The 12286-nt window shown below is 39.4% G+C and overlaps 1 protein-coding gene across 1 annotated transcript in view; it reads left to right on the top strand.

The window, feature by feature from the left end:
• The window catches only part of WDR86 (WD repeat domain 86), a 32550-nt gene extending 30330 nt beyond the window's left edge, over positions 1–2220 (top strand). The window contains 1 exon segment of the mRNA XM_087917421.1: positions 1428–2220. Within this exon segment, the coding sequence (XP_087773547.1) occupies positions 1428–1646 (219 nt within the window). The 3' untranslated portion in view covers positions 1647–2220.
• Positions 2221–12286: the final 10066 nt, after the last annotated feature.

The raw sequence follows: 12286 nt of genomic DNA, 5'->3' as shown, positions 1-12286 counted from the left end.
TTCTATATTCTATTCTATTCTATATTCTATTCTATTCAATATTCTATTCTACTCCTATTCCTACTCCTATTCTATTCTATTCTATTCTATTCTATTCTATTCTATTCTATTCTATATTCTATTCTACTCTTCTTCCTCTTCCTCTTCCATTTCTGTTCTATTCTATTCTGTTCTGTTCCATTCCGTTCTGTTCCGTTCCGTTCCATTCCATTCCATTCCAGTCTATTCTATTCTGCTCCTGTTCCTATTCCTATTCAATTTCTATTCTATTCCTATTCCATTTCTATTCTATTCTATTCTATTCTATTCTATTCTATTCTATTCTATTCTATTCTATTCTATTCTATTCTATATTCTATTCTACTCTTCCTCTTCCATTTCTGTTCTATTCTATTCTGTTCTGTTCCGTTCCGTTCTGTTCCGTTCTGTTCCGTTCCGTTCCATTCCATTCCATTCCAGTCTATTCTATTCTGCTCCTGTTCCTATTCCTATTCAATTTCTATTCTATTCCTATTCCATTTCTATTCTATTCTATTCTGTTCTATATTCTATTCTATTCTATATTCTATTCTACTCTACTCTACTCTATTCTATTCTATATTCTATTCTACTCCTGTTCCTATTCCTATTCCTATTCCTATTCCTATTCTATTCTGTTCTGTTCTGTTCTGTTCTATTCTATTCTATTCTATTCTATTCTATATTCTATTCTATTCTATTCTATATTCTATTCTATTCAATATTCTATTCTACTCCTATTCCTACTCCTATTCCTATTCTATTCTATTCTATTCTATATTCTATTCTATTCTACTCTTCTTCCTCTTCCTCTTCCTCTGCCTCTGCCTCTTCCTATTCCATTTCTGTTCTGTTCTGTTCTGTTCTGTTCAGTTCCGTTCTGTTCCGTTCCATTCCATTCCATTCTATTCTGCTCCTGTTCCTATTCCTATTCAATTTCTATTCTATTCCTATTCCATTTCTATTCCAATTCTATTCCATTCTATTCTATTCTATATATAAACAGAGCAAACCCCTCTATCAGCAATGATGATGTTGCCTGGTTGGGTAATAAAATATCTGCAAGAAAACCATCAAGCTCAGAGAGCACCAAGGACCCCGCAGTACTATTTATAAATTCTTCCCTGGCTTTTTTTTACTTTATTTCGTTAAATAACTCCTACAGTTAAAAAAAAAAAGTGCTAAGGAAGTACAATCGCCCATAGTTTTCTAACGTTAGTTCCTTCTTGTACATGAGGCGTTGGCTGACTTTAGATTTTTCTTGGGTTATACATATTGATTGAAACTGGATCGAACCATGTCTCCACACAATCCCCTCTGCTTTGAAAGCAAGAAGGCTCTGTCTTCGCTTCCGTCTCGTGTTGTGACTGTCAATGCTAAGCAGTCTAAGTATGCCCCTGTTGTTCCAGATTCACAATGAATTATTGTACACAGCTTCCCATGATGGCACGCTGAGGATCTGGGACATCCGGCAGATTTGTAAACGGAGCAAGTGTCGTTTGAAGGAACGGTCTATCCAGGGTAGACATTTCCATAAGGGAAGCCTACCTCGCCTTTTCAACAACAAAGTGGGATGTGTGCTCCATCAGGAAAATGGAGGGCCACGGGAAACGATGGAACTTGAGTGAAAACTGGAGGAGATGAGCAGCATGAATAGCAAGCCAGGAAAACTCAGCAACTGGAGCTCAACCTTACCAAACCTCATTTTGCTCAGTGCCTGGCTGGCCCTGCCAAGCACCTATCTGGGGGTTGTGTTTCACATGAAGAAACAGGCTAGCCCAGGGGTCTCCAACCGTGGCAACTTTAAGCCTGGAGGACTTCAACTCCCAGAATTCCCCAGCCAGCAAAACTTAAAGTTGCCACGGTTGGAGACCCCTTGGCTAGAGTATGACCAACTAGATTATGACAGACTAGAATATAACAAACTAGAGTTTAAAGACTAGTGCATGAGCCTCCCAGATATGGCATAAATTTCAAAGGAAAAACGAGCTAGAACAACGCTTGCTAACATTCTTGAATCTAATACATCCCCAGTGTTACGAAGGAGGCCAACACTGCTAGTTTGTTGAACTAAAGTGCTGCTTCTTGATGGGTGAATCGTAGGTTGGTGCCCAGACATTGCTTATTTTGTGTGGTCCAGGGTTTGGGAACTGAATTCCAAACAACCAATGCTATTGGAAGGGGCAGAGAAAGAGATTTTTAAGAAACAGGTTTGCAGAACGTATCAAATTGGACGGAGGGAACATCTAAAGATACATCGAGAAACACACAAGAAAAGAATAGCTGCTTTACATGGGAGTTGGCATCGGTGCCATTTTTACACATGCTTAAGGCCAACTTGGAATCTAGCTTAGCAAGTTTTATACTTGAGAAAACAATTCCATTCTGTCATGTGTGTGTTCACCAATAATTTAAAAACATCACAACCGTGTGCCATACATTCCCTAAAACACACTTTTCCCCTACATTGCTTCCCCAAGTATGCATATTATTTCTGCATATTTTTAAAGGTATCATTCCCTGCTGAGAGTTCTACAGGAGGCCGGAAGAAGCGTAAACAGTTGTGCAGGACAACACTGGGGTGATTGCTGCTTAAATTTATATTTTTGTTGCCCTGGAATTGCTTGGTACCCCCTTTCAAACACTAGTCATGAGAAGTGCATAAATGAATTTTGGGTTTCTCAACATCATTGGCCAGACAGAACTACATTTGATAAAGAAAAAAAACCTCAGCTCTTTGAGCTCCTATTATAAATAATCATCTTTCTCAGGGGAACCTGCCCAATGAAAGCAGCTTTCGAGCTGGCAGCCGGCAAGCTAGACCTAAAGGCAGTCCTCGACTTATAACCACAAATGAGATCAGAATTTCCATTGCTAAGCAAGGGGATTGTTAAGTGATTTGCAACCAATTTCACAATCTTTTTTGGCCATAGTTGTTTAGCAAATCACAGCGGTTGTTAAGTGAATGGTGCAGTTATTAAATGAATCTGGCCTCCTGCTCCTCCACAGCATTTGATTGTCTGAAAAGCAGGCTGAGAAGATAAAAAGGACATCATCTGACCCAGGAAACTGTCATAAATACATACTGATTGTCAAGCACCCAAATTCTGATCATAAACTTTAAGGCTGCTGTGACAGTCCTAAGGACTGATCTTAAGTTCCTTCCCCCGCCCCCAGTGTTATTATAAGTCACTAAATAAATGGTTGTAAATCGAGGATTTCCTGTAATGTTCTCTCCAGGGTTGGGATTCAAATTTTGTAACAACCGGTTCTGTGGGCGTGGCTAGCTGGGCACAGTCATGTGACTGGGTGGGCATGGCTTTTTTTGAAGCACCCCCCCCAATTTTGGGGGCCTTCTGGGCCTTAGGGAAGCCTCCAATTTGGGGCCTTCTGGGCCTCAGGGAAGCCTCAGTTTTTGCTCCCAGGAAGCTTTCCTGGGGCCCAGGAAGATAAAAATGGAGGAGGGGTGGGGGAGCTATGCCCTCCCTCCATTTTTTGCCTCCTGGACCTCAGGGAAGTTTCCTGGGCAAAGCAGTAAGACAGCGAGGGAATCCCAGCACAGCTGATCATAGGAACAGCTGATCGTCGGAGAAGGAAAAAGAAATACCTTAAGGAGTAACTGGCCGGGGAAGAACACAGTCAGCAATGTTGGACATGCGTGCAATGTTGCACATGTGTGATAAGGACTGACTGGGCAGGGAAGGGAGGGGCACGTGTAGAAGGGCAGGGCCAGCCAGGGGCACGATTCGCCGGTTCTCCAAACTGTGCAGAATCATAACAACCAGTTCTATACAACCGGTTCGAACCTGGAGAATCCCACCCCTGCTTCTCTGCCTCTGAATTTGGTTGGAATACCCAAGGTATCTTTAAAGCATTCTGTGGGGTTATACAAAAAAAAATGATATTTGAAACTCCAAAAAAGAATCAATTTCCACATGCTGTAAGAAATGCACAAAAACCAAAAAAATACTGTTTTTCTTTGAAAAGAAAAGACTATATTTACACTCCAACTTGGAAACATTTTCAACAGGCCAATGTTCCAAATGTGAAATGAGATCTTGAGATGTTTCTAAAAGCAGATCTCCTCATCTCCTCTGTTGACTGCTTAGCTCGGGTGCACCTATCCAGCAGCAAAGCAAAATAGTTTCAAGGCATAGCAAAGCAACAGCCCGTTATGTCATACACATTAAGGACTTTCTGTAGATGCTATTCATGGATGCTGCCTTATAGTTTTCCGTTTTCATTTTTATAGAGACTAGATGCAAAGGAACTTTCAGTTCTGATGCAAGCTCTTCTTCTGAGGAAGATGCGCTTGTATTCGAGAGAAGAATTCCTGGCTGGGGAATCCTGGAAATTGACATTCACACCTCTTAAAGTTGACAAATATTGATCTAGATTCCATTGTTTAGATTAGAAGATGTAAAGGTTAGGAGCAGTTACTAGGAGAAGGAACTTTTTAACTAATTGCCACAGGACTGAGAGCATGTGTTCTAGAATTCAAAATGAATTAATATGGCTTTCTCTTGATTTTTAAGTAGAGAATGGAAGTTAAGCAGCAGCTCTGAAGAACAATTCATTTCTCAGAAGAGAAAGAGGGAAGAATTTTGGAATAATTCCAATTTCCTGGTTGACTGAGTTTTTGTATCTGGGAATGATACTCATCTTAGTTTTCTCTCTTCCAGGTATTTGTTTCGATAACCACTGAGCCATAAGTATATAATAGTTATTGTGGATTTTGTTTTAGTTGAAACAAAATATTTTAATCATTTGTGTACTTTGGGGGAGGGGTCCTTGTTACATACTGTAATCCTATCACTGTCCATGGGGGAGGGGGAATAAAAGAAATTGGGAAATAAATATTCTTTTAAAGAGAACACGGTGTTGTTTAGTTTGGACTGATTTTGGTCACAGTGGATGCAGAAGAGGCAGCATCTTTTTGGCTCCCGATTACATTACTGAAACTGAAAAAAAAATATAATTGTTGCTAATTGATAATCTTGTATCTCAAACCTGGAAAACATCTTCTCAGAAGGACAATTCAAATAGAATGGGCTGGAAAAGATAGCATTTCCACCCAAACTCTCATAGGAGCTAGACTGCTGGGGGGAAGAGGGAAGAGGAGGAGGAGGAAGCGGGGGAGGAGGAGGAGGAGAGGAAGGAGAAGGAGGAGGAGAAGAAAAAGAGGAGGAGGAATATGAAAGGGAAGGAGGAAGAGGAAGAGAAATATAAAGGAGGAGTAGGAGGAATAGAAGAAGAACCTCAATGACCATCAATGAATAGCCATCTCAACTTGTCTTCCAATTAGTGTAATATTAGCATTCCATACAATTGTGTCTATGCCAGTATGAACTACAAACCTTTGATAGAAACCAAACTGCATCTTCCAGTATTACATGCTTGACGTTCTTCAAAACTTGGAAATTAATTAAAATTGCTTGCTTGAAAAGAAACTGAGAAAGAATACTTTTCAATAGCTTTGTACCAATAAATAGCATAACTCCACAACTATTCTATTATTATTCCTTCCTAAGATTGCTTAGATGGTAAGGGGGAATGTTTTGGGGGTTTCCAGATCTTGCTAAACCATAAATGATCTCAATTAATACCTGCAACTGTCAAAGCTTTCTCGATTCATCAAGATGGCATCCAAATGTAAATATTCGTCAAATTCTTGTGAGATTCCAGCAATCTTCTTAAAAAATCACATGGCAGCTAAAGAGTGAGATGGCTTTGAACAGAAGATTTGAAAGATTTCTCAAGAATTTGGGTAATTTTAAATGAATCTTAACTGGCAAGGCGAAGTGCCCAGTGTATTGTGCATAATTACCTGCTGAAGGCTGTTAAAGTATCAGCTACTTTGCTTGAATAAATCACAGTTACTATCTACCATTTATAATAAAGGTAATTCTTGAATTAAAACCCAATCATTTGAAATTATGACATTGAAAAAAATAATGTTTATATCCAGACTTCACATTGAACACTGTCATAGCAACCTCGGTTACATGTTCAGAATTTGGGCACTTGGTAACTGGGATATATTTACAATGGTTGTAGTAACCTGTGATCACATGATGACTGTGAACTTTTCAGTTCAGAATGGGATACCTTATCATGGCCAAATCTTTGCCAACACACCATAGCCAATTCACTGTGGCCAACTCGCCATTGGACAATTTAACAATTCAATTTAATTATTTAAATTAAATATATATATAAATTTTTGTCATTGATGTTTCATTTTGCCTGCCCTTTTCCATCCTTTCTTTAATGATTCTATATTTCCATTTCTTTGATATTAGTGTAACTCATATGCTGTATTTAGTCATCACACGGCAAGTTAGCCATGGTGAATTGTCATTGACCCTTCCCAGTGGGTCTCTAACAAGCCAAGTCAATGGAGAAAGCCAGATTTGCTTAATGATACGATTCACTTGAAATCATGGCAAAAAAAAGGTTGTAAGATTGGGCACTTAATAAGTACTTTGCTTAACAACTGAATTTCTGGTCCCAATTGTGAATGTAACTGTATTCTTAAAGGTTTGTAATCCTGAAGATACGCATAATTATTAAACTGGTAAATTTCCATCACAGTACATCTCATCTGTTCTCTTCAATTCTGAGCCTAGTTCTGACTTGGAATTTCAGTTCAGCCTGAAGCTCTCTGTTTGCTGTGACAAATTACAGTGAAGATGAAGATTGGCAAAACAAAAGTGACAATGACATTGTTTGGTTCATTTCCTTTGCCCCAGTGAAACAAGGTGGCTTCCACCCAATTCTTCTGTCTGTTTAACTAAGGTGGATAGATGCATTTTTAATGTGTTTTTTTTTGTTTCTTTCTGAATCAAGTGCATGTTTAATGTTTCTGCCAATACTGTTTTGGGGTTTTTTGCTAATTTCAAACACTTGAGCAAAATTTTCCTTGGAGTGGCAGATTTTGAAGCTGCCGACTTTCAAGGAAGAAATGCAGGGCTTTTCTGTAGTAATTAGCAATCATCAAATTCAAACTCAGAACTCACCAAAATGATAGTATGAGAAAAAAAATACGAGAACGCTGTAGCAAAATCCTGAACTGGGAGTAAGGAAATGAGTCTCTGCTTATATAAAATTACTACGAAAACATGAAGATGACAGCACAGGAATTCCAACCTTTGCCTTCAAATATGAATCTATACAGACACCAATGCATTACTTTGTAAATATGTGATGGCTTGCATTGCTTATATAATGGCAATCACCTCCATTATCAGTGTGAGAATTCCTCATTGAAAAGGAAGATCAAATCAATGTAATCACTCCTGATGTTTATTTTTATTATATTATTCTACAATACTAACAAACACAGCAAATAATAATAATAATAATAATAATAATAATAATAATAATAATAATAATAATAATAATAATAATAATAATAATAATAATAGAACTGGTGTGATCATAAGCCTGAAAAAGTGGTTGAAAATGAGCATGCAAAACTACTGTGGGACTTCCAAATACAGACTGACAAAGTTTTGGAACACAATACCTCAGATAGAAAAGTGTGGATCGTCAACATTGCCATACCTGGTGACAGCAGAATCAACGAGAAACAACCTGAAAAAATCACCAGATATCAGGACTTGAGAATTGAACTGCAGAGACTCCGGCATAAACCAGTGCAGGTGGTTCCAGTGGTACTCGGCACACTGGGTGCTGTGCCTAAAGACCTAGGCAAGCGCTTAAAAACAATTGGCGCTGACAGAATCACCATTGGTCAGTTGCAGAAGGCCACCTTACTGGGATAATAAAATTACTCACATAATCCACTGATACACCATGCAGTCCTAAACGCTGGGGAAGTGTTCAACTAGTGATTTGTGATACGAAACCCAGCATAGTTATCTTATTTGCTGTGTTCACTGTCGTTTTTTGTGTATAATTATAATAATAATAATAAATCCAAGTGATGAACAACCCTAATATTCCTTCCTCTTCCTCTTTTCCTTAGAACAACCCTGTGAGGTGGGTTAAGTTGAGAGAGAGGGATTAGCGCAAAGCAGTGGTGGGATTCAAATTTTTTTATTACTGGTTCTGTGGGTGTGGCTTGGTAGGCATGGCAGGGGAAGGATACTGTAAAATCTCCAGTTAGAGGTAGTACTTGCTATTCTCCAACTTACTCAAAATTTCCACTGCCGGTTCTCCAGAACCGGTCAGAACCTGCTGAATACCAACTCTGGCGCAAAGTCACTCACCCAGCTTTCATGTCTAAGGTAGGACTAGAATTCAGTTTCCTGCTTTCCAACTTGGTACTATTAAACCAAATTGGCTCTCTGGAACTGACTGGAGAAATCTTGAAGTCCATTGGACGTTGCTGAAATGGAGAAATATGGCAGAGACTGAAGTTGAAAAATGAAGAATTTGCCAGCTTGTCAAAGTTGACTCAAAAACTCTTAAAGCAAAACAAAACTGAATCACTGACAAATACGTGAATAATTTTGATATGAATATTAGGGGTGCATATTTGACTCTAAACATTTCCTATCCCCCAAGGTTTATTATTAGTTGTGTGCCCATTATAAGCCAGGGCTTCTGGGTGCATTGTGCAAGAATCGTCTTTCCCTCCTAAGGCCAAACAAATGAGAAATATACTATGTTTAGTTAGTTAGTTTTCTTTATTGTAATTGCACCTCGTACAACGAAATCAAACACCATCTTCAGTGCACATCATGACCATGAAAATAAACACAAACACACATCTTTCACCCTTCACACATTGAACCGGAAACATCCGACACCACACCAACACTGTGATACAGCAGAATTCAACAGAGCTACTGCCCTGGGATAGAAGCTGTTTTTCAACCTATTTGTCCTTGTTTTTATTATTATCCTGTATTGTCTGCCAAAAAAAGTTCAAAAAAAGGGTTCCCAGGATGAGATAGATCTTTGAGGATGTTTTGGACTTTCTTAAGGCAGCGGGAGCTATAACGCTCTTCCAAAGAGGGGAGATGGCAACCAATTATCTTCTGGGCAATGACATTAACCCTCTGGAGTACTTTCCTATCTGCCACTGTGCAATTGGCAAACCATACAGAGGTGCAGTAAGTTAAGATAGCCTTTATGGTTCAGCGGTAGAAGGTCACCAGCAGTTTTTCATTCAATTGTTGTTTTCTGCGAAATCTCAGGTAATATCATCTCTGCTGGGCCCTTTTGACCAGGGCTGCAATGTGAGCACCCCAGAAGCTTTAAACTGGCCACTTGCTACACTCGGTCTCCATTGATAAGGGCTGGATGTCTGATCATTCCTTCTATAATCCACTATAAGCTCTTTACATATGCAAGCGAATAGCTGTCTGTTTTACCTCTAGCAAAATCCCTCAAATTAGGTGGGTACACAATAAATGTCTCCCCTAGATCTGCCCTTATTTAGTCACACATTTTAGAAGTTCATTGCAACATCTATCCACTATTTCTGACTCTTCTGTCTTTTGGCAGTACAGCCCTGATCAATTTCATATAAGGCTGAATTCATTTGCAATTCTTCTGGACTTTGCAGTCCCAAATCCATAAAAATGTAGAGATCTGTCTGCAGGAATCCCTTCCAGAATCATCTACAACTTTATTCCCACAGGACTGGTAACTTGTTCCCTCTTTCCAGCCATATCTCAATGTTTGTTTCTCCCTGGCATGAATTCCTATAAGACTGCTGGCCCCACACTGTTAAAATAAAAAGCTACTGTAAGCTGCCAGCTGCAAGGCAGAACAATGACAGTCATCGGGAGCGACTCTAACCCTCCATTGTGGTGACGTTTAGTGTTCCTCATCACCCAGATGTTGGTTTGTACTTGTAAACAGGAAGCACAGAACCAAATTGGGGCTAGCTTTGCTGATGCTAGTGCTTTAAAAAGCGAAAACACTGCCACATGGATGTCTAGGCATGCAGTCAGTCATCTTCAAAAATCTTGACTGGAAAACAGGGAACAAACTTGCTGCTTTGGTGCATGTGGACAATGGATGCTCCAGTCATTTCCTCTCCAGACCAAGCAATTCTAAGGATGGTACATTCAATAAGGCAAGGAAGAAACCTCAAGTTAGGAAATATGATGCTTTGGAAGATCTGGAAATGTAGACAATTCATGTCTGCCCTCTGGTGGTTGCATTGCTTTATTAGTTTTAACTTTGGCAAGATTCAAAGAATCCTTTTTCATTTCCCGCCCCATAGAAGTTATTCTTCTTGCACTCAGTTCTTCAGCATGCGAGAGAATTAAGCTGCCGTATTAGAGTTGCTACTTGTAAATTCTCAATTTTTAAAAAACTGAGAAGACCTATATCCGCTGAACACTATAAAACAGAAGCCAGATAACCTAAATACGCTGCATTTAAACTTTCCTGCAACAAAATGATTTATTAAGTGTGAAGAGATAGGCTAGAAAACTCTGAGATGAAATTCTTATTGATCTTAGTTTTATTTTATTTTTCCAGGCAATGGTGTGTTGTACATTGTTGTAACTGCAGTCACAAAGTAGATCTCTACAAAGCAAATTTCCAAAGTGGCCCCATAAACTAGGTTGTGTGCACAGCAGTACGGGAGAAACAAACGTCTGTTCATAATAAAGTGTTTTCATCTCCTCCCAAGTTGATTGAATGAATCCCATCCTCACTGAAAACAATTTTAAAACTGCTAAATCTCAACTCTTAGAATATGCCACCTCGATTCTGAAAATTGCTATTTGTAGTTTAGTCACGTCTGAAATCCTTCGCATCTGTCATGCTGTGCAGGAAACCAAACACACACACTCATTTATGTAGGAATATATTTATGCTGACCAGGAAAACATCTTCGTTTTACCATGAAAGTCCCACTCCCCATTTTTTCCATATCTTTGCGCACCTGATTAACATGTAGGGAAAAAGGTATCTGAACGGTGCAATAGGGGCATCCTTCCCCAAAAAAGCAGCCTGTCTTGCAATAAATCCTTTCTTGGGTACGTGCAGAAATCACGTATTTTTATTTATTACCTTGCAGATGACAAAGAATGCACATCATATTCTATTTCCTAAATAACAGGTAGTTCTCCACTTACAAATATTTGTTTTAACGATGTTTCAGCCCTGGAAAAGGTGACTTATGACCACCACTCGCACTTACGACCACTGCAGCATCCCCACGGTCACATCATCAAAATTCAGGCACTTGCCAACTGGCATATATTTAGGATGACTGCAGTGACCCAGGTTCACCTGACGGTCATTTGCAACCTTCCCAGCCGGCTTCTGGCAAGCAAAGTCAATAAGGGGAGCTGGTTTCACTTAATGACAGCATGGTTCATTTAACAACCAAATTTGCTTAACAGCCATAATAAAATGTTTGTAAAATTGGGTCTGATTCACTGAACAACTGCCTTGCTTACGTGGAAATTCTGGTCCAATTCCGATGGTACACCCATACATGTAAGTTGCAAGTTTGCATTAATAATGGTGTGTGTTGTGTCTTTTTCCCTCCTGTGGATGCTTAGGATAATATAGGAAGCTGGCAGAGAACCAGTTTTGTCTAATGATGAAAGCATTGGGCTAAAAACTGGGGGAAGTCGCCAGTTCTAGTCCCACCTTGGACATGAAAGCCAGCTGGGTGACTTTGAGCCAGCCTCTCTCTCAGAGCCCTCACAGGTTTGTTACTGTGGGGAAAATAGGAGCAGGGAATAGGTTTGCTGCCTTATTTATAAAAACGAACGTGTGACAAAAGTAAACAAACAAAAATACATGTCACTTTATCTAAAGATCGTAGACGTTAGTAAACCCAGCATTCCAAAACGGAGGCAAATTACCAGCCGGAGTCAGGTTCTTGTGAAAGGGAAGGCCATATAAATATAAGTTTCAGGGGAATCCAGAGTTGCTTTTTCAGGAGGCAACTGGACTTTCTTGTTATTTCTTTTTCTTTTGAAGACGTTTCACTTCTCATCCAAGAAGCTTCTTCAGCTCTGACTGGATGGTGGGGAATGGAATCCAGAGCTGAAGAAGCTTCTTGTTTAAGAAGCGAAACATTTTCAAAACAAAAAACACAAAAAAAAAACAAAGAAAATCCAGTGGCCTCCTGAAAAAAAAAAAAACACCTTTGGGACAACCACCACCTGGATGACTGTGAATCGCTACAGATTCAAGGGATAAATTTCAGAGACATTTTCTCTCTCTCTCTCTCTCTCTCACACACACACACTCATTCTTTTCTGCGTTTTCAAGACAGCCTTTGTTCCTGCTAGTATTTTTCAGCTTTTCAAAACACTGTAGC

The sequence above is a fragment of the Pseudonaja textilis genome, chromosome Z (assembly GCF_049901715.1).
Source record: "Pseudonaja textilis isolate UNSWEBS1 chromosome Z, rPseTex1.2, whole genome shotgun sequence".
In the NCBI taxonomy this organism is placed as follows: domain Eukaryota; kingdom Metazoa; phylum Chordata; class Lepidosauria; order Squamata; family Elapidae; genus Pseudonaja; species Pseudonaja textilis.
This window is presented reverse-complemented; position numbering and strand designations above follow the sequence as displayed.